Source organism: Lissotriton vulgaris, chromosome 9 (genome assembly GCF_964263255.1).
Source record: "Lissotriton vulgaris chromosome 9, aLisVul1.2, whole genome shotgun sequence".
NCBI classification, from domain to species: Eukaryota; Metazoa; Chordata; class Amphibia; order Caudata; family Salamandridae; genus Lissotriton; species Lissotriton vulgaris.
The window spans coordinates 1,050,446,546-1,050,470,423 of NC_141697.1; the positions used below are offsets into that span (position 1 = coordinate 1,050,446,546).

At 42.8% G+C, this 23,878-nt stretch overlaps 1 protein-coding gene across 1 annotated transcript in view; it reads right to left on the bottom strand.

Annotated features, from left to right (window-relative positions):
* Positions 1-9,837: 9,837 nt before the first annotated feature.
* Positions 9,838-23,878, bottom strand: part of ACAD9 (acyl-CoA dehydrogenase family member 9) — a 330,356-nt gene continuing 316,315 nt past the window's right edge. The window contains exons 17-18 of the mRNA XM_086938986.1: positions 20,221-20,293; positions 9,838-10,219 (exon numbers count right to left, since the gene is read on the bottom strand). Of these exons, the coding sequence (XP_086795112.1) occupies positions 10,119-10,219; positions 20,221-20,293 (174 nt within the window). The 3' untranslated portion in view covers positions 9,838-10,118. The remainder of the gene's footprint in view (positions 10,220-20,220; positions 20,294-23,878) is intronic.

The window sequence follows — 23,878 nt, forward strand, 5'->3', positions numbered from 1 at the left end:
ATTCAAAGGAAGAGTGAACAGTTTTATGTCAGCTATGCGACATACCATCACAAGAAAGTCTCCAAAAAATACCTACAATTTAAGAAGAAGTGAAGAGCCAAATACATAAATGACTACAATCCGGTTATTCTTTCCATGTGAAATGCTAACATGGATATTCAGTACGTTGTGGACAATTCCATTGCTGTTGCTCGATATGTAACGTCCTACATTACAAAATCAGAAAAGATGGAATTGAAAGAAATGTGGGAAGAGATTTCTCACGAGAAGACTAAGAAATTATACAGTTTCAGTTTGAAATTATTATCCCATCGAGAAATTGGAGCATATGAATGCTCTGATCGGTTATCATCTGCAAGTCTATACTCCAAATCTAGAACAATAATTTGGGTGAGTCTAGGTCTTGCTGATATGCAAAATTGGGTACTAAAATCTGTTCAAGAAATTGAATATTTAGCAGAAAAAGATCCAGAAAGTACAGATATTTTGAAAACTAATATGTTGGATACATATTACCCAAACAGAAGTCATCTTGAGAACATGTGTCTCTATGAAGTGCTGCAAAACTACACTTTTAAATGGAATACTACAGAGAACATCAATGATGGAAAATATGGAGTAATTGGTTACAAAGGATGTTTCGTGAACAAACAAAAGGAAATTTGATTAATCACAGGAAGCTGAGTTGTGAAACTGCTGATAAAAGGGAATTTTACCATTTAGCTCTTTTGCAACTGTTCAAACCGTGGCGTTCCGAATTGGAATTACTTGGAGAATTTCAAAGCTATGAAGATTCCTTCAATGCTTGTAAAGATACCATAGAATGCACTGTTTTTGCAAATTATGTGAAAATGTTGAATGATGAAATTAATCAAGAAGCTACTATTGCAGCTGAGATTGCTAGAGACAGTTCTCAAGACAGTCAAAGTTCTGCTGCGCTGAGTCAAGATCCACTAGGACAACCAATTGTTGAAAATGAAGCAGCAATTGCTATGAATGAGGTGGAAACAGCAATGCATCAAGCTCAAAAAGATGTAACGGACTTAGCAAACTTGGAAGAACAACTAAATGTTGAACAGAAAGAAATATATCAGCAGGTGAGACAACAGATTGACCATGGATTTCTTCGTGAAAAGAAAGAATGCACATGCACATCATTCCAACCTATCCGAACGTATGTGAGTGGACAAGCTGCAACAGGAAACAGTTTCTTAAATGAAGTAATCACCAGTTATTTACAGAAAACAACTGAGTCACATTTGTCTTGTGTTGTAACTGCTCCAACTGGGTTGGCAGCACACAACATTAAAGGAATTACATTACATTGTTTACTGATGCTACCTGTGGAGCATGAAAACAAATTGGAATCTCACAAGCTATCTAGAGAAGCTTGTTGTGAAGTTTCAAGAGTGCTAAAGAAAATGAAACTTCTGATTATTGATAAGGTAAGCACGGTCTTAAACTTAATGCTTGCTTTTGTGCATTTAAGAAATCAGCAAATTCTCAAAACAGAGTACGATGTGTTATTTGGAGGAAAACATTTCATCGTTTTTGGAGATCTACTGCAGCTTACTCCTGTAAAAGGACAACCAGTAGTGTTGGAAACGTTAACATTTGGTCATATTTTGAATACAAAGAACTCATTACAAATATGCGACAGGCAAATGATGTTGATTATGGAACTATTCTTCAAGATATAAGAATTGGAGTACTGACAGAATATGGCAAACAAGCTTTGCATAGTCGGTTACTTTCCAATTTGTTTCCAAATGAAAATATAGTTCCTGAGAAAATATATGAAAATTGCAGAAAACAAATCTGTAATATGCTTAATGCCAACACTGCGTGAGTGTTCCATATTCAATGAACAACTTTTGAAACTGGAAAATGAAGAAATAATAAAAATGGAAGCGATTGATAAAATAGAGCATGAAGGAATCACTATTATTTTGACAGAAAAATTGAAGACAAAATTGGATTCTTTAGAAAAATCGATATCTAAAACTGCTGGTTTAGAAAAGAATCTATATGCATGTAGAAACTGTCGGGTAATTTTAAGGCGTAATTTGGATGTAGAAAAAGTTTTAGTTAATGGAGCAATGGACAAAGTTGTGGATTTTGTTAATTATCCAAATAAAGATGGTATTACGTTTTCAAACATTAAATTTGATAAGATTGAAGAAGTGAAACAAATTGGTTGTTGTTCAGTTAGTTCTTTGCTTGTTAGATTTATATGTCCGTAGAAAACAGTTTCCAGTTTCTCTGGCATATGCAGTGACTATTCATAAATCTCAAGGTTTAAGTGGAGACAGTGCTTTTGTGAACATTGGAAGTACCGTGTTTAACGAGGGTATGGCATATGTTGCTTTGTCGCGAGTCAGAACTTTATCTGGTTTGTTTTTGATTGATTTTGAAGACACAAAGGTTACTGCAGGTGTAAAAGAGTACAATAGGTTAAGAAGAATGTATGCTCCCAATTTAGGTCAATATCCTGGATTTGAAAAGCGTGTGATAGGTTGAAAAAGAAGGTATGAGAATATCTGTAGTGAAAGTATAGAGAAGGAAAAGAAAAACAAGATAATGTTGTGATTGCAAGCAAAAAGAAAAAGGATACTGTTAAAGAGATTGTTGGTTATCAGTTTGAAAATAGTTCAGGTGTCAACTGCTATGCTAATGTATTGGTCAAAGTTTTTTTTCTTGAAGGTTTGCAACAGCAAATCATGGAGAATCGGGAAAAAAGATTTTGTTCCTTGTTGCATTAAGTTTATGAAAAATTGATAACTGATAAAAGTAAAATACAAAGTGTTTGTGATGTTCGTAATCTTTTGGATGTATGTTCTGGTTCTACACAATTTCTGCAGAATATCCAACAAGATGCTCAGAATTTCTAATGTATATGCTTACCATATTGGAAAATGAAGGCGTAGAAATTGAAATTCTTTTTGGCCTTGGTTACAAATGGGAACATCATTGTGAAAATTGTATGTATACATGTAGCACCAACAGACACTGAAAGATGTATATTTGACATTACCAGACTGTAAATTAGTGTCTTTCAATAAACTAGTTAAAGCAGCAAATCAAAAAATGGGAGTGTAGCCAATGCAAATCAGAAATGTTATCAACATTATTTATACACAGATATGGACAATATATAATTTTAATGATGCAACGTTGTACAGCTGATGAAGGAAAATTAGACACTTTAATAAAACATTTTGTAGCAAGTCAATTATCAATATCAGGAAGGACTTTTGTAGCAGTAGCAATAATTCTCCATAATGGTCCTTCCACAACATCTGGACTTTTTACTGCCTATCTAAAATGTGAAAAAGGCTGGACACTTTGTAATGATGCTCAGTTTGTTTTTAAACAACGTTTGCCTAGCGAATTACCAAATGCCTACCTAATATTTTTAAAGCCAAAGTTTTAGGAAAATAATTCGCCCTCTGAAGAATTTATTAATATGTATTAATACGATTACTATTGGATAATTTCAATATAAAGGATTTCATTAATACCATTTGGACTTGAGGAAAGGTGTGTCTTTGAATTAAGGACTTTTTCTTGCACATTGTCTCAGTGTATATTTTTAAGGAACAACATTTACAGTGTTTATAAATGTAAGTTATAAAATTTTCTTACAAGTAAGCATTTTATATATGTGTGATTTGTATTATATGGTATATTATTGAGGATGTAGGTTTTTTTAAACAATCTTATTGATTGGTTTTTTTTTGCCCGCTGTTATGTGTTGAGTACGATTGAAATCACAGTTTCTAGTGAAATTCAATATATTCTGAGAACAGCAAAAAAGGCAAAGAAAATACTTTGTAAAATGTTAAAATTATGTTGTTTTTGTAAAAAATATATTATTATATATTATAACTGTATTTTTTCTTTTAAAGATCCTAATTCTAAAATAAAAAATGTCAGCAATTTAGAATATAAAAAACAATTGAATAAAATGTGTAGCATTTTTTATTTCTATCACTGTGAGGGTAACTAAGTATTCAAATGCACAATGGCCTGTGTTTGCACACAGGTGAAGAAAGGGGAGATGGACAGAGTTGATATGTGTGAAAAGATGCTCTGTGGGCGTTTTAAGTTACAGATAAAGTTATCATGAATACTGAGTGTCACTGGGGGCCAATTAACCCACCAGATATGTGTAGAAAGAATGGTGTGCCAACAATATGTCACTTTTTGCAACATAGTGATAGCGCAAAACACGCTTCCATATTTACAAGGAGAGGAAAAGGCACTCTGTATCCATTTTCTTCTCCATGTAAATATGACCTCATCATACACATCACTTTGGGTTGAAAGGGCGTTCTATAGGTGTTGCTATGCGTGTTTGCACAGAACAGTCATAGAACAAGACACATCACCAGATTTATCACAAATGATGCATCTGGACATGTGGGTGAATGCTGCACCATCCTCCAATTGATGTAGCAAGGCACAACAAGGAGAATTCTTTTAATTTCTCCTCATTTTTTCTCTCTCAATATATGTTACAATGTACAGCATACATTAAAAGAAAAAATGCATTTACTGATTGTTTTTGTGCAGGAAGGTGTGTCTTTTTGCACAAAAACAAACTCCACATGACACAGATATCCTTGCACCATGGTGCAAGGGTGCCTGTGTCACCACATGTCTGCAGTTTAAGCAGCAGTGCAGAGGGAAGCATAGACTTGCAACATAAATATGGACATATGTTGCATCCCTGTGCTTCGGAAGTACCACAGCACGCTGTAGCTGAAGAGCTTACAGTGTCATGCTGCAGCACTTCCTTATAGTTCTGCACTTATACATTCACAATACACTACAAATGCAGTTTCAATCAATTATGCACTACACATACATTCATCAAAACTTTCACACACTTGCATACAAATGTAGCTCTTTTTTTAACTTGAGTAGTTCTGAAAACATTTTTTTTTTCTTTTTGTAGTTTTATAACTTTTTTTGATTTTTTGAACGATTTATTTTTTGCTGTTTTTTAACAGGAACAAAAAGTCAATGGGACGAACAAAACCATGAACTTTGGGTATAGAAAAAAAATCTAGCATTGATGGTTATCGAGTGCCCTGCAAACTAGGTCTACTGATTGCTCACCGTAGCATAGCAATCTGCTGCATTTCACAAAGTACATTTTTGCATTAACCAGCTGGGGACGTATGTCCAAATTGGAGCTTGAAGTGGACGCCCCATAAGTGCTTGGAACTTGCGGTGGTGCTGGTAGACTCTCCTGCAGTCTTCTGCATTCCTCTTTGGCTAGATTTACTGGATGTAAACATTGCAGGTGTTTGAGCATGCTTGCTGTGCCACAAGAATATTTTTTGTTGGGGTCTCCACAAGATAAAACTGCTTTGCAAATTTTGCAAGTTACCTTTGTGGCGTTAACTTTTTTAAGACCCTCTGGATAGGTAAAACATTTCAAGACAATAGACACATATTTTTGGGGATGTGGTGGTTCTGGAACAAATCCCTCTTCGTTGGAGTGTTTAGATTCTCAAGATTGTTCTGGTTGTTGTGAAGCCATTTTTTAAGATTAGATCAAAAGGTCTGCAATCCCAAAGAAATGAAGTTCTTCTCAGCAGAGGTCTGATCTCAAGGAAGGTCTAAGAAGAGTGATTGAAATGGGTGGGGTCCTTTAATAGTTAGAATAGGCAGTGTTATGAACCAATCAAATCTCTTTTTTTGTAGTCACATGGGGTCCTTGTAGGGTGCGCACACGCAGCACGCACCCAGCACGACTTCGCGAAATTGCATTTAAAAGTAATATAAGTTTATTAAAACTAAAAGAATATAATTTTTATGATCAGCTCAGATAATGTCTTGCCTTCATATTATATTAAATACATATATATATATATCTTTTTAGACATTAAAAAATTTCGCGGGAGTTGCGCGCCCACCGCGTCGAACACGTATATGACATCACGCGGAAACACGCAAGCGTCGCGTAGCATAATATGTACATGTGGCATATGCGCTTGAAGTCGCGTACGGGCTGCATAGCGATTGCGCAGGGAAATAAGCACCCATCGCACACCCTACGCGGATCCTACACAGCAGTCCTAAAATGGCGGCTATGTTCCGCGCAGTAATCAAGGGAGGTGCGCTTTGGGTGCGCGACTCATCAAAAACATTTGGAAATAAAAAACAATTCAGATAATATTATAAATATATTTTTAAAAATATAAAATAAAAAAATATAGAATTTCAATATTTTTAAAAACACATTGTTTTTTCATTTTATGTAAAAAGTATGTAATGTTATTTTTTTAATCTAAAAATAAATAGATTAAAAGATTTAGTAAATCAGTATCAAAAAAATAAATATAACAATACATTTAAAAATTGCCATTGAAAAAACCTTAGAAATTCACTGAAAAAACCATAGGTCTCAGACATGTTATAGTTAGGAATTAGCATTTAAAAAACCTTTGAAATTCACTGAAAAAACCATAGGTTTCAGACATGTTATAGTTAGGAACTAGCATTTAAAAAACCTTATTATTTCATTTAAAAAAACATAGGTTTTAGAGGTGTTATAGTTAGCTGGACATTTCACTCGTACAAAACCATTGAAATTCCTCCGTTATAGTTAGTTGTACTAACTATAACTCGCGCGCCTGCAATCCACTGCTGATAATGTCACATATTACATCATTCATGACATAGTCAGTGACATCACTGATGACATCACTGATGACATCATCCATGTGACAATCTGATACACCTCATTATACACTGGTATAACCTTTAATTACTCACTATAAAATATAGAGTACCATATTTAAAACAATCACACACCAATACAACTTTCTAAAAACCCACTCACTGATTTGTAGATCTACACACACACACACACATCTAAACACTTACCTATAGAATCACATATACATACTAAGAAAGATCTATAGAACATAATTAAAAATACTTATACACCTATATTGACATTACAAACCAGCAAACATCCTATTCAATTATGCAGCCATCCTTCTCACTTATGCAAACAATTGATTATACCTACATTTACTCAGTTACACACTTATACAAACAGTACTTTATTCATATACATAGAAAGTCATACTTAGTGTGTTGTAAAATCACTATTATAAGTATACTGTTTTCTATGCAGTCACTTATACAATCACTGAGTCTTATATATACTTATTTAAATACAAGAACTGTCAAATACACTGCCTTTTAGATTTCTAGTTTGTTAGACATGTATCATTCAGAAATATATTTAATTATTATGTCACCCAAAAAGATATTCACTCATCCAAACAACTGTTTCCACATGCAGTCTTAACGTCATATACCTACTAAATCAACTATTTACACATCTTTGGAAACTCACACACCTCCTACCAATTCACAGATACATTCACTCTCCCATACAAATAGACACTTAACTAATTAAAAACTAATATAGAGTTTCACATAGGTAGTAACCAACTTATGCAGTAGTAAACATAATAAGACACAGATTGATATAGATATTCACACACTTTAATCACTATCCCATATATTTAGTGAGACACTTTAAATTAGTCATTTAGGGCCCGATGTAGGTAATTAAATGTTACCACTTCTTAAATACCGAATGATACCAAATCGGTATTTAAGAAGTGGTAAAATAGAGGGGGGGGGGGGGGGTGTAGGTAAAACAGAATCGGTAAATACCGAATCGTTAAGATTCGGTATTTACCGATTTTGTAAATACCGAATCGGTAATGCCCATTGATTCCTAGGGGCATTGAAGCCCATAGGAATCAATGGACATTACCGAATCGGTATTTACAAAATCGGTAAATACCGATTTCAGCAAGGGTGCAGGGGGTGTCACTTTGACACCCTCTAGCACCCCAATTCCGGACTTGTGTGCCATGTGGCACACAGACATGCCCTAAGGGCATGTCTGTGTGTCACATTGCACAGGTGTGCATGCACAGATGTGCATGCACACCTGAATTCAGTATTTTACCACCCAATAGGATTGGGTGGTAAAATACCGATTCTAAAGGGCCTGTGGCACTCTTAGGAGTGCCACCTACATGTGGATTTTACCGATTCTGTAAGTTTACCAATTCAGTAAATTTACAGAATCGGTAAAATATAGGCCCCCTACATCTCAAAACCCATTTACCGGTCGGTAACAGCCGAATTCGGCCGTTACCGGCCTGTAAATGGCCACCTACATCGGGCCCTAAGACAGTTAATCACACTACTAGTAAATTCTTCATACAGGCACTAAAACTTCCACTCACTCTTCAATGCAAATTTCTCTATATATAATACTTATGTAAATATCAAACCAAACCACATTCACTGGATGATGTCATCAGTGATGTCATTTGAAATGCCATCAGTGATGTCATCAGTGATGTCACTGACCAGGTCATGCATGATGTAATATGTGACATCATCAGCAGTGGATTGCAGGTGTGCGAGTTCTAGTTAGTAAAACTAACTATAACGGAGGAATTTCAATGGCTTTGTAAGAGTCAAATGTCCAGCTAACTATAACACCCCTAAAACCTATGTTTTTTTCAATGAATTTCTAAGGTTTTTTTAAATGCTAATTCCCAAGTATAACATGTCTGAAACCTATAGTTTTTTCAGTGAATTTCAAAGGTTTTTTAAATGCTAATTCCCCACTATAACATGTCTGAAACCTATGGTTTTTTCAGTGAATATATATATAGAGATATATAGATAGATAGATATTGCCACTAGTTGAATTCAGCTTTCTTTTGTACATAACCTTCGGTTAGCATGGACCAGCAGGTGGAATAGTGGTGAATTCCTATGCAAAAGTGGGATCACATTAGAAGGCAGATACTGATGATTAACTTTGCAACCTGAACAGTAATTTATAGAGGTAATCCTTTTATTTGGTGGGGATGAAACCGAGTGAGCACAAAGGCTTTTTAGAGAATTACTTTAGTTCAGAAAGACGTGATGTTTTAACATCTGTATTATTGTCTTAGGATGTTTCTTTTTATCTCTGGTCTTTGTTGTTTGTAAAAACTTAAATCTGAATATACAAATCTTATTCAAATGAAAATGTGTGTATGGGAGACGTTCTTGACAAGCTTACTCTAGAAGAGTGATAATTTTCAAATTCCATTAACTCTATGTCTAAATAAACATGCATTACATGATTCATATTGGAACTGTAAACACACTTATAGCAACTTTGCTGCATTACAAATGGTAAGAAGAAAAGGTATTAAGTAACTGTAAAAAAAGAGAAGGTCAAATTTAGAACAAGAACAGTCCATGGTTTGACAATCTATAGCGGATAGGAAGATTGTTAATATCTGAATGATACAAACCAAAATAGCCGATCTAATTCCACAGAAGTACTTTTGATGACTGACTCATTCCTGGTCAAAAGTCTAGAGTAGTATTCATCTTGCCTAATTCTGAGTTGGAGTATGAGCTCTTGCAGCATTTATAAATCATTCTTGCTATTAGGAACCATACAATCATTTTCAACTGTCAATGCAATATTCCCAGATGCCACATCCAACCATCTGCACACCAAAAATGTAAAGCATGCCAGTCTACTATAAACTTCTTTACAATACATTTGTGCCTTACCTTTAGCAGTTAAAAGTCAGTATTTTGACATATATTACGTGTTAATGTAAAAACTGGTCATCTATGCCTATGTGACCGTTATGCATGTATCAAGCTTCCAACACATTTTATAGGTATTTCCCTCCAAGTGAGAACCAATACCACAAAATTAGTATAATGACATGATAAAACCAAGGCAAAACCCTTTTGTAAAATGAACACTTAACATAAGTAAGAGATTATTTTTATTTTCTAAAAATCTGTTTGGCAGTAATCCGGTTTACACACTTCATAAAAAATGTTAACACTAACAATATAAATATGAATAAAGTAAGTTATTAATTAGTGTTACGGTTTTTGATTGGTGGTTCTGGGTGCAAACATGAGGACAGACTTTGCCATTGCTAGAAGTCATTTAATTTAATAATGTTTATCAGATGCCAGTATGTTTTTGTTATGCATGTACAGAAATTGTTTAGGAAAGGATTGTCTTGTCAAGTCTCTTCTCATTAGAATGTCCTATCTAGAGGATGGGAGCATGTGTAGGATCTGTTCTCCAGTATCAGCTTAGCTATTTTTTTAACACTGTCGTCCGTGTTTTCAGGGGAATCTGAAATTAAAAATATAGATTTACAGAAATATATTAATAGATCCAGGATAACATCAGTATTCAATTAAAAAAAATAATATAGCAATACCGTGCAATTTTCAGAATAAGATAATATCACATGCACAATATTCTCAGTGAGATAAAACTAGTACAAGAGACTAATAAAATATTTGGGATGAAACTTTACCTCAATAAGTAGCATTATTTGTATGCATTTACTTTATCTCAGTTATCTGGTATAGCATAGTGCTGCACACCAAATGGAGGGCAACCTACGCAATAGCAGAATAGTTTCCTAACAATTCAATAAAGCAAAACTTCAAGAAACAAAACGCTGGAATGACAACAGCAAAACTGCCCACCTTAAAATCATACCAACATGCTACTTACATCACAACAGTATCATGAAGAGAAAACACACAAAAAATCCTCCAGGAGAAACTCAATATCAGAATATTCTAGAGCTTCAAACCTTACAACCACAATTCTATCAAATATACCTGTAAAATAATTATGTTTGCTATCTAGTTTTGGGTCTGGATGTGGGCAAGTTGTTTATCTTCGATGAAGTCTTTAGAGTCACAAGTTTGAGTGATTCCTCCTCCTGGTGATAACGTGCATGGGCATCAACTCCATTGTGATTGTAAGGGCATCAACTCCATTGTGATTTTAAGTGTAAGAAAACAAATGTCCATGCATATGAAAAGGTAAAGAAAAACTGCAATGGCCACAGATCTTCAGGGTGGAGGGTGGGCGCATGTGAATCAACAGCACTAAATGCCACGAACAGATGCTTATAGGGTAAGTAAAAATTCATTTGAGGCATGTCTGGCAGTAAATACCCATGATTTGCATAGACTGTAAAGTAGTACTCCTCAAAAATGGTGGCTAATCTTCGGGTGTTGAATTTGTTTAAAAGAGTGTAGCCTGATCTACATTAGCTTGCTGGCATGCTAGAACATCCACACAATGTTTAGCCAAGGTGTGTGGTGTAGACCATGTAGCAGCTTTCCATATGTCAGCTGTTGGGATGTTGCCTAAGAAAGCCATAGAAGTCCCTATCTTTGGAGTACAATGTGACGTAGAGGGTGTCAGTAAAATTCTCTTGGCTTTCATATAACATGTTTGAATGCACTCCACTATCCATCTGGCAATCCCTGATTTGGATATAGGATTCCCTTTATGAAAAGTTTTAATTCTATTAATGTAGCACATAAGGGCTCTTATGAAATCTAATGCACGGAGAGCCCTTTCCGCAGCCAAATCTGGTTGAGGGAAAAACTGGCAACTCAATTGATGTGTTGAGGCGCCAGCGGGAGACAACCTTTGGAAGGAATTTGGGGTTTCTGCAAAGAACCAACTGGTCCTAACACATCGAATTGAGGTATTGTCAATAAAAAATGCAATTTTCCCAGAAAATGGCAAGTATGTAGGGGTTCGAACGGAGGAGCCATCAGTTGTGTGAGAACAATGTTAAGATTCCAGGATAGTGCTGGTGGAAACCCGGGTGGAATCACTCTTAAGTCCTTCTATGAAGGCTTTATTGCCTGGTATTTTGAATAAAAAGAGATGCTGTCTATTCTGCAGATAGGCAGCTATTGTAGCAAGATGCAATAATATGGAAGTGAAGTGAATGCGAGCCTAGAGAGTTGTAAATGCAGCAGTTAACAAGGTTTCGTATTGTGGCATTGAATGGATTAATTTGTGTAGTATGACAATAAAGAAATCCTTTTCATTTAACCGCGCAGCATATTCTAGTGGTAGGCCTATGGGCTTCTTTGAGAATGGTCATACATTCAGGCGGAAGATCGCGCTAGCCGAATTCTAGAACCTTAAAAGGCAGATTGACAGGATGAGTGCCCTGGCATCTGGACGCATGATTTCTCCAAGGATCTGAGTGAGAAGGTGCAGCCTGATGACAAGCTTCTTTTGAGGTCTAGTAGCGTTGTAAACCAGGGCTGATGGGCCCATGTGGGAGCCACTAGTAGGAGTGAGAAAGATGTTTGCCTGAGATTACAAACCATAAATGGAAGGAGAGGGAGAGGCGGAAAAGCGAGGGCAAGTAACCCTTACCAGTTTATCAATAGAGCACTGCCCTTGGATAGTGGGCGAGGGAACCTGGAGGGGAAGTCTGGCCATTTAGCATTGCCTGCGACTGCAAACACATCTATTTGAGGGAACCCCCACCTGTGGAAGTAAGGGAGGAGGGTTTGGGGTGGAGTTCACTTTCATGGATTTGTTGTCACATCCACTGAGAAGGCCGGCAGAATCGTCAGATTCCTGGGAGGCATGGCGCTAACAGATGAATGTTGAGATGTAGAGCCCAGCGCCAAATGGTCTGCCATAGGCGTGATAACTGAGGAGAATGTGCCCCCCCCCCTTCGCTTTTTGCAGATAGTACATGGCTGTCATATTGTCTGTCCGGACTAGGACAGCCTTGCCGATCAGGTGAGGTAGCGATGATTTTAATGCTAGGTGAACAGTTTGAAGCTCTAGGTATTTGATGTAGATTTTCTGGTGATTGGCATCCCTGAAGACCCTGTACTGTGAGATCCTGCAAGTGTGCACCTCAGCCTGTGAGTGGTGAGTCCATTTTCGGAGTGATGTGGGGAACAGGGTCAAGGAAAGGCCACCCTTTTAACAGGTTGTCAGTGTTCCACCAATGCAGAGAAGGATAAGTGCGGTGGTCTATCAACACTAGATCTTCTAATTGACTCTGTGACTTAAACTACTGTTGCACTAGTCCTGTAACTAACGTATGTGTAGTAATGCATATGGTACGATGGTAATGCAGGAAGCCATCATACCTTGGAGCCGCATGACTGTTCTCACAGCAAGCGGTGATTTGTCTGGAAGTGGTGTATCAACACCTGGAAATTTTGGATTTGTGCAATATTGGGATAGGTAAATTCTACTTGTGTGTTTAGAATAGCTCCTTTATAAGTTTGAACCTGCAGAGAATGAAGGTGAGATTTTAAGACACTGATGGTGAAACCTAAGCAATGGATCAGATCTCTGGTAGCCTGAGTATGTTGCTTGCACTGATGACAGAGGCTGGCAAAGATAAGCCAATTGTCCAGATAAGGGAACACATGGAAGTTTTTTCTGCGTAGATGGGCTGCTACCACTGCTAGGCACTAGGTGAATACCCGAGGTGAAGTAGTCACCCTGAAAGGCAGGACTTTGAACTGATAACGTTTGCCAGCTATCACAAACGTTTGGTATCTGTGATGTACTGGTTGTATTGGTATGTGAATATAGGTGTTCTTTAGGTCTAATGCTACTAGAAAGTCGCCTTGTTGGAGAAGTGGAAATCATGTCTTGGAGAGTGACCATAAGGAAGAGTTCTGACAGGATGTACTAGTTTAGGGGCCAGAGGTCTAAAATTGGCCGTACTGGTCAGTCCTTATTGGGGGATTAGGACGCATAGGTTGTATATCCCTGAACATTGACGATTTAAAGGGACGGATTCTATAGTTTCTTCAAGAAGAAGAGCTTGAACTTCCTGTTTGAGCAGTGTTTGATGTTCGAGCCTGTGGGTGTGAGGTGGAATGTTGGGAGGGGTGGCAATGAGCTCCACACAATAACCATGCTAGAAAATGCCCAACACTCACTGGTCTGGTATAATTGATTGAAATGTGTGTAGAAAATCCTGAAAACCACCCCAACAGGTGTTATGTGTGGTGGGGAGGAGAGGGCAGTCATTGTTTGGCAGTGGGTGTTGCACTGTGTGAGGAAGCACCTTTGCCTCTACCCTGACGTAACCTCGCGGAGATGTGTGTCGACTTAGATTACGGTGGTAAGAGGTGGGGGTGTCCGAAGAGGTGGTTTTGGAGCATCCACAATAGTTGGAGTGGCGAAAGGAGCCACAGGGAGTAGGTATTTGAACGGCCCCATTGCTTTCGCCGTCTTTGTCTTTTTCAATTTTCTTTAAGGTCTGGTAAACTTGGGGACCAAATAGATGCTCTTTGTCAAAGAGTACATTAAGGAGATTCTGTGCACCTCTGGTTTAAAACCAGAAATACGAAGCCATGCATGGCATTGAAGCAAGTCAAACAGAGTCTAGGGCACAGCATATGGAGGTAGGGGATATTATCTTGCCTTCTGAGACAAGCTCTTGCCCTATCTTTCTATGCCCTTCTGGGAGATATTGGAGCAGGTATTCCTACTCAACCCAGTGAGCATAGTCAAAGCGAGCGAACGAGAAAGCCCATTCAGTTGGCAATAAACCAATGATTTGCAGATTGTGCAGCAACTTTTTTCCCTGCCGCATCAATGCACTTACTCTCTGTTTGGCGTCAGCTCCACTAGCTTATGAGTTAGCCCGCTTGTGAGCAGTGGTAATAACTAACGAGTCTGGTGGTACCTGGCCCTTAATGTATATGGGATCAGATGGGAAGGCCTTATATTTATTATCTTCTCTGGGTGTTATAACCCTAGCTCTAATGTACGAGTTACTTACCTTCGGTAACGATGTATCTGGTAGAGACGATTTAAGCCGCAGATTCCTTCGCGTAGAATTATCCCTAGGCGTGAGACTTGATCCAGAAACTTTTTGCCACAGCATCCCTGCGCGCCGGGGGAGGGGTGGCATCACGCGACTCCGCCCAGGCGTATTCCGTGTACATGACATCAGCGAGGTCACTTAAGTCCCACCACGGCGCGCTTACAACTGTTTTCTTAGATGATTTTTTCTGTGCCGCAACGCGGAGCCATCAGACAAAACTGTGGGAGCATGGGAACAGTGTGCGAAAGAGTAGAAAGAGTGGAAAAAGGAATCGTGACAAACACCACCATAAGGAGCAGTGTCAACACTGCAGCACCCAAAGGCAGGGGCAAAAGAAAGAACAAAAAGAAAGAACAGAGCAGAGCCCTCAGCAGCCACCCTGCCAGTTTGTAGACAGTCCCGTCCCATTCCCATTCCCATCGTAAACCCATCCTCCAACGAACCAACGAACCAAAGAGGAGGAAGGAACAGCAACAATACGGAGCAGCCTGTCAAAGTGCAAAAGAACGCACTCACAGGAGACACAGCCCCCCACCGGGAGGCGAGTGCCAAAGACCAACCCAAGGGTCCTCGCAGAACGGGGAGGAAGGGCGGCTAGAATCGTCTCTACCAGACACATCGTTACCGGAGGTAAGTAACTCGTACATCTGATAGAAATACTAGCCGTAGATTCCTTGACGTAGAATAGATACCCTAGCAATACCCACGAGGAAGGAGGGTCTGCGAAAGGATCACACCAGCCTGGACATAACAGAGGATCCCACAGGGGACCAGACCTACGGACAAGGCAAGGAACCTTGTCCCTCCCATGCAAGAGGAACCCCCACAAGCAGAACACCCCTGACCCCAAGAGGGATGTGGGAAGAAGAAAGAAGTCTGAAGAAGCCCGTACACTCACAACAGAGGAACCAAGGGCAAGGCCAGAGAGGCCGAAGCACCCCACTCCCCTACCAGGCAACAGAGCTTCCATCTAATGCCAGGACAAGGAAGAGGAAGAAGAAAAGCCCAGAGGGCCCCAGGAAACGAGGGAAAAGAAGGTGAGCCCACCCTAGACGGAAGGCAACAGGCCAGACAGAGTGGCGCCGACAGCAATAAGCCGCTAGAAGCAAGAAGAACAGCTGGGGGCCGCAGGAAGACCGGGCAGGCGATGCCTGACAAGGGAGAAAGACAGAATCATCGCAGCCCTCAGGACAGGAGCAGGAAGGTGAGGAAAGGCCCGGACACACCATTACGAGGGGTCCGCGCACACGACCAAAAGAAGCAATAGCAACATACATAACACCATGGAGAGCAGGGGCCCGAAGGCGACCAGAACTCCCTAGCAGATTGCAAGCTTTATAACAGCTACCTTTACCCCACATAGGGTAAGTTAAGTCCCAAGACATGGGAACCCTCTTTGGAAGATCTTCCGCAGCAGAGGAAAAAACGAAAGAGCCATTGGGGAAAAAAACCCGCGGAAGGCTTGTCAAGCAGCCCAAGAGAAAACAGGAGGCCTAATCTGAGGGCCAAGCCTGTGCAAACAACTACAGCAAAAACACACACAGTTAACAAAGGGGCCGTCCAGCAGCCACCAACGCCACAGTCCCAGCAAGGAGGACTCAAGTGTCCAGAAAACATACCTCACAGCAAGGGCAACCGGCCCAAAACCAGCTCAACTCAGCAGTCACTGAGGAGGGGAAGGAGGGGAAGGAGGAGGAGGAGGACAGACCTCCGCCAAGAACCTTTGGATGGCGGAGTCTGCCAGGGCATGAAATAACAGGGCGCCATCGAATGGAAGATCAATCAGCCGCCATCCCGAAGCCAAGCATGGTGACGGAGGGCATCTGAGCAAGCCATGGCCTGACCCAGCACTTCCGAGATCTCCAGAGCGGAGCGGATAATAAACGCTGCTAGCTCTCGGCCATCCAACGCATGATGCCGTAAGTCCACCTGAACAGTCTCTTGTAAAGCTGCGGATCCCAAGGACTCAGCCATGTCCCACAAACAAGAGGAGGCCCTAGCCAACACACATAAGGTATTAAGGGCCCGCAGGGTAGCGCTGGTCGAGGCGAACATGTTGCGCCCCCAAGACAAGAGTCCAGCCAGCGGGCCTCCCGGGACGGTGGAGTCAACAGTGGCGGCAGGGAGGGAAAAGCAATCTGAGGCAGAGGGGTGGAGGAAAAGACACGCTGGGTCACGCGCCGCCGGAAGGTGCAGGTGCAGAAGGTGTTGAGGCACCGGATCCCCTGAGGCGGGGCGCCTCCAAGCTCCCATCAGGGAAGAAAGGAGCAAACCCTCAAAGGGAAGCAATAGCTCCCTCCCACCAGAGCCCTGGTGAAGAACCTCCAAGAGATGGTTCGCCGGGAAATCAGCGACCGGGTCACCCATGCGCAGAATGCCCACAGCTGTGGACACTGCGTGAGGGAAGGCCGCACCCTCCTCCGGAGGGCCCCGAGCGGGGCGGGCAAAGGCCAGACCTGGAAGTCAAAAGGAACTGAGGAGTGGGGGACCTGTCGCTCCTCCAGCGAACACCTTGGCCTCAGAAACGGCGGGGAGCCACCCTTCGATGACGCCGGTAAAAAAGACACCATGCGGTGGCCTGTCTCCGGGGAGGATGACACCAGTAGACACCCAACCTCCGAAGAAGAGGGAGCGTCTGAAGACGAATCCGCGACTTGGCGCCTGTCTGGAGCCATAGAGTCCGCCGCCTGAGGCAGGACATCAACACCATCTGGCGCCGAGGAAGACGCCGGATAGGGCTTCTCCAAGTCACACCACGCCGGGGACCGGAGTGGAGCAGGAGCCAAAGTGGCCAAGGGGCAGCGCCGGAACGACACCAACTCTACCTCCGCCGAGGCAGCCGCCTGCGTGGAGGAACGAGCGGGACCAGGAGAGTGACACGAAGCCCTCCGCCAGCCAAGGACCAGGATGTGACGGAGGTGGCCCGGCGACCCATGCGGCGGCGCCCGGGATGATTCAACCTCCGACTCACCCTCCGACGAGGCAGCCGCCTGCGGGGAGGGCGCCAGAGGGGAACGAGGGGCCACTGCCCAACTGCGACCCAGAGCGGGAGGAGGAGGGTCCACTGACCCCTGTGGCGCCGCCCGGACCAGCAGGTGCCGTGGCGGTGTCAGCTCAGCCTCGGACCAGGCCTCCGTCTGCCCAGAGGGCCGGGCCGGGCTCGGGGATGCGACCCGAGCCCCAGCTACCTCCTCTGACACCAAAGGGACTCCCGCAGGAGTTTGCAGTGAGGCAGAGACGCTGTGGTCCGAAAGAGGGACCCCAGAGGGGCGCACCCCAACAGCACCACATCCTCTTAGTCTGGATCCGAACCAGTCGGTGCCGGGACGGAGCCGCCGCGGAGGGCCCCGCACAAGGCAAGGGATCTGCTGACGGCCCAGGAGAGGAAGGAGGAGGAGATGCCAGCGAGGCCTGCAAAGCCGCTGCATATGTCTCCATCTGGACTCTCGATGCCCCCTCACCAGGAAACAATGGATAGGAGGACGACACGCGGGGCCGCATCACCCACGGAGAGCCCATGCCCCCAGCAGGCCTAACACCAGCCCCCGGGTACAAACTGCGACACTTAACCACTGGAGAGCGACGCTCACGCTTCTGAAGCCGTCTGCCGAGGAAGATATAGGGGATGACGCCGACCTTGAGAGACGCGCCAAGAGCAGTTTCATCCGGCGCTCCCGCCGCGACTTTGGCTTCGACAGTTGGCACGCCTCACAATCAGTGGTGCTGTGATTTCCCCCTAAACACCACATACAAATGAGGTGAGGGTCCGTCGCCGACATAAGATGCCCACACGATGTGGAAGTCTTGAAGCCCGAAGGCATTCGCACACCGTTCCACCAAAAAATAGTCCCAATGAAGAAGAAAAAAGGGGCCCAAACAGGCCTGAGCAGAGACCAGATCCGTGTTGCACGCGGAAAAGGAAAAAACGGACATAGGCGCGCCAGGGTGGCACTTATGTGACCTCGCTGACGTCACGTACGCCGATGACGCCTGGGCAGAGTCGAGTGATACCACCCGACCCACGGCGCGCAGGGATGCTGTGTCAAAAAGTTTCCGGATCCAGTCTCACGCCTGGGGATACGTGAAGGAATCTGCGACTAGTAGTCTCTATCAGATATGGTCTTTAATAATATACCCACTGTGTCTTAGGAATACTGAGTAGCCCTATGGGTAGATGAAAGGATCTAAAAGAGGAAATCCTCTTCTAAGGGTTCCTTGTGGAGCTGTACATCATGAAAGGCAGTAGCTCTACTGATTAACTCCTGATATGCTGTTGAGTTGTCAAGAGAGGAGGGGCAGGCAGGATATAAGTCTGGGTCCCTGTCCGATGGATGGTCAATATCGTAGATGTCCCAGGGGTTGGGGTGTGGTGGTGTCCCAAAGGAATTGTGTCATCCACCGTGCCCACCTGTATCGTACTATGCAGACCCCTGAGATGAGATGTCTAGCATGTCTTTAACAGACTGTGGTGAAGAAGGGGAGGGTGGTGATGGTGGAGTAGGCAAAGGGCTAGTGGCTTTGTCTGATTTTTTCCCTTTCTTTGATGGTACCGGTGAGTCAAGAGCCTCAGAACCAAAGGCTTGGCAAGGATACAGCCGGTTTGAGACTTGATGTGGATTTGTTTTTGTCTAGCATCCAGCTTTTCCTAGAGTCTATGAAGAATGGACTTGACTGGCTTGCCGGAGTCAGGTTCTGAAGTCGACATCAAAACTTTCAGATCCGACCCACGTTTTAGTTTCCACGCCAAAATTCCTCTCCATGTCCAAGCGGTAGCCACTTATGGTCGGTTCAGCACCAAGGTGTTCGGCGCCCAAGACTTCAGCTTTGGTTGGTGTTTTGGGTCAAGCCGGAGGGCAGAGCGTCTGAACCAGTCGCTCAGTGGCGACCATGAGTCGCTCAGTGGCGACCATGACCAGAAGGCAGTGGTGGCCTCTTGATCAAGATGGGCGGAGAGTCTCTTGAAGTGTTTAACAGTGTTGAGGGACTCGTCCCAACCAAGAATACCCTTCTGCTTTCTCACAGTGCAAGAAGCAGAAACATCAAATGGTATTCATACCATTTAATGTTTCTGCTTCTCGCACTGCGAGAAGACAGTGGGCCGACACTCCAACGCCCATGTGGAGGAGCAGCCCCTGGTATCATATCTCTGGAATACTGTACCATCTACAATGAGAAAGCCAGAGGGTGGTTACCAATTGAGGAAGGATCCTAAATTTATATTAACAATTACCATTCTTTCTCCCTCTGCTGAGTTCCCACTCGAGCCCCACTTAAACAAATGTCATACCTTATCTTTAATCTGTATATACAGCCTAACGATCTGCTTCTCTGTACCTTGTCTAATCTTTATACCACCCAACACAGACCTCACTTCCCTCCGCACCTCCTTTTTCGCTCCTTGCTTTTACTTCCTTGCATAGTGCTCTGAGGTGGCAGTTTGGCGACATATTGACACTTCATAAATCTCCTTAAGTAAATAAATTAAAAATCTTACTTTTTTCTAACTGAGCCACGAGGTAGTTATTCTTGAAAAACGTCTCAGTACAGAACATATTTGTAAGCAGTACCTGAGGAAACAACAAAGTTGACATTAGAAGGTATATTCAAATGTATATTTACACCTAACCCACACAGGCAATTTTAGAATACGTGAATAAAACAGAATACATTCGTTGGTTTCCAATACCCAAGTGTACAATAACAATAAACAAGCATTAGAAATGAAATCGGGCTCGGATTTATTTGAGTTTGAGCTAATGGCATTGTAAATGGTAATGTATTTTTGCTAAGTGTTATGGAGTGTGTTAATGTGGTGGTGGTGGTAGTGGTAGTACTGGTGGTGGTGGTACTAGTAGTACTGGCGGTGGTGGTAGTACTGTTGGTGGTGGTAGTGGTAGTACTGGTGGGTGTAGTAGTGGTAGTACTGGTGGCTGTAGTAGTGGTAGTACTGGTGGTGGTAGTACTGATGGTGGTAGTACTGGTGATGGTGGTGGTACTGGTAGTGGTAGTACTGGTGGTGGTGGTACTGGTAGTGGTAGTACTGGTGGTGGTGGTGGTACTGGTAGTACTGGTGGTGGTACTGGTAGTGGTAATAGTGGTAGTACTGGAGGTGGTGGTACTGGTAATGGTAGTACTGTTGGTGGTAGTACTGGTGGTGGTAGTACTGGTAGCGGGAGTACTGGTAGCGGGAGTACTGGTGGTGGTGGTACTGGTAGCAGTAGCATTGGTGGTGGTGTTACTGCTGCCCGTAATACTGTTAGTGGTAGTACTGGTGGTGGTAGTGGTACTGGTGGTGGTAGTGGTACTGGTGGTGGTAGTGGTACTGGTTGTGGTAGTACTGCTACTGGTAGTACTGGTGGTGGTGGTAGTACTGTTGGTGGTGGTACTGGTAGTACTGGTGGCTGTAGTACTGGTAGTACTGGTGGCTGTAGTAGTGTTAGCACTGGTGGTTGTAGTAGTGTTAGTACTGGTGGCTGTAGTAGTGTTAGTACTGGTGGTGGTAGTACTGATGGTGGTAGTACTGGTAGTACTGGCCACTCTGCACTCACCGCCACTCTGCACTCACCGCCACTCTGCACTCACCGCCACTCTGCACTCACCGCCACTCTGCACTCACCGTCACTCTGCACTCACCGTCACTCTGCACTCACCGTCACTCTGCACTCTGCACTACCACTCTGCACTACCACTCTGCACTCTGCACTACCACTCTGCACTACCAATCTGCACTCTGCACTACCACTCTGCACTACCAATCTGCACTCTGCACTCTCAATCTGCACTCTGCACTACCGCTCTGCACTACCACTCTGCACTCTGCAATACCACTCTCAATCTGCACTCTGCACTACCAATCTGCACTCTGCACTACCAATCTGCACTCTGCACTACCAATCTGCACTCTGCACTACCAATCTGCACTCTGCACTACCAATCTGCACTCTGCACTACCACTCACACTCTCAATCTGCACTCTGCACTACCACTCACACTCACACTCTCAATCTGCACTCTGCACTACCACTCTGCACTACCACTCTGCACTACCACTCTGCACTACCACTCTGCACTACCACTCTGCACTACCACTCTGCACTACCACTCTGCACTACCACTCTGCACTCTGCACTACCACTCTGCACTCTGCACGAGCAGGGAGACTGTGTTCTCTCCTAGTGAGTGCCTGCAGCTGGCAAAAGCAAGGTGTGAAAAGCCCGGGTTTCATGGTTCGCTGGAAGGTGCACGTCTAGCAAGGTAAATTCACCATATTATTAAAGATGTGGTTGACGAAGACCAAGGTCATCAACATACATAATGTACTGACTTTGAAGCGGATATCCATTTGAAAAAAAGAGAAGGTGTATTTATTTATCTCCCCTGTTATTCTTGTTTTTATGCTGCAGTTTGCAGCTAGGACATAATTCCCTGAGCTATTTCACCTGTAGTCTAAAACATGCGGGTTGTACAAGGCTCTAAGCAACAAACTCGCTATCCCACTAGTCTATGTTACACATAAATACGTGATCTACAAATATACGCTATATTCTGAAATAGGCATATTAATCATTTGAACTATTTTAACATTCAAACCTACGGCCAGAGGTTACACACAGATCTCTCGAGCGCAATAACCCCAAGGTTGCATCTTACCACTATTATACCCCAAGACTTGCAAGTCAGACAGTTGTTTGCAGCAGCTGGTTTATCCCAAAGAACATTTAATGTAGTCTGTAACCATTACCGTAAGCCCCGGACAACTTTACATTTTGTCAGATTTTTTCTTTTTTTTTTACAGCTGAGGGTATTACTGCAATACGTAGCCTGCCTGTCCTGAAGTCTTCTGCTGATGGTGCCGCCTTCTGACAATCGCCTTTACCCAATTGGTAGGTTCCTAGATCATATTTCCCCATTAACCGAAATAAAAAAGATGACCGAAAAACGAAGCATAAGAAGTCACGGTCACCTTCAAGGGGTGGAGCGTGTTAAGAACTTTCCTCAAACTTGTGTGCGGGTGCAAACTGCTTCTAAAAAGCGTGCTAGCGGTCTTAAGCGAGATAATGATTTATTAAGCGGTGACGTTTTTGTTTAAGAAAAGTTCTTGAACTACTAAGAAGAGGCAAGTCTCGTTGGTGGCCACAACTTTAGTATTTAAAAACCCTCCAGTCACACAGATGACGTTTTGTTGTCGGCAGGCCATTCCCTCAGATCTGCCCTCCTCTGAGCAGGTCATCCATCAACCGCAGCAGAAGAATAGCGCGCCGTCACCGACCAGCACTACAGAAACAAAGAGGCCACATCACGCCTCCCAGCTTTCACCGCCTGTTGCCAAGAGCCCTTTCATGCCTCCAACTGCACTCATTTAATAAACACAAACCGAAAAAAAAACCACATCAATTGTACACTTCCCTTGCATGTCGCCTTTGTGATTTAAACACATGCATGCAAAACGGACCCTGTCAGAATTAAATTCAACTCGTAGAAAACTTTACTGCGAGAGACCATTTTGAATTCGGGACTATATAACAACTGAACTTGTATTCGAAACAGGCCGTGGTTGAAACATTAATCGAGCTGATGTAACCTACCTGAAATTACATGTCATAAATTCATAAAAGACGTGACAAAATGTTGTCTTTTCGCTATGACACTGATTCGCTATGCCTGTGTGCACGTGAGGAGGACGCGCGCCCGACAAACTCACTGCTCTATGGTGAACGTGCGCACACCATCTGGAATGCATTACACGGCCACCCTGACAGCTCCTAATTAAGATTAATAAGTCTTCCGTGCACGTAACCGCACACTTTATGCCATGAAACTGAAATAAATGACGGATGAAAAGTAAATATAGCCTCTCACGTCAAGGCTACTAAATAGACAGCACAGCGAAGACGAATCACTAGGCAGATGCCATAAAAAACGCGGCGCGCACTAAGGAATGTGCCAGCCTGGACCCCTTTCAGAATTCTTTTTTTTTTCGAATACAAAAGAGCTCGGAAGCTCCGCCCCCACTTTGTGGTGACGCAGGCCCGAGCCCTAAAAACCACAAAGACATAAGTTATATACGCCACTGAAACCTCTTTATAAAGACTTCCCAGCCTTTAGGGGATAATAAAAAAACTGAATCGAGTTAGAGCAGCATGTATAACAAT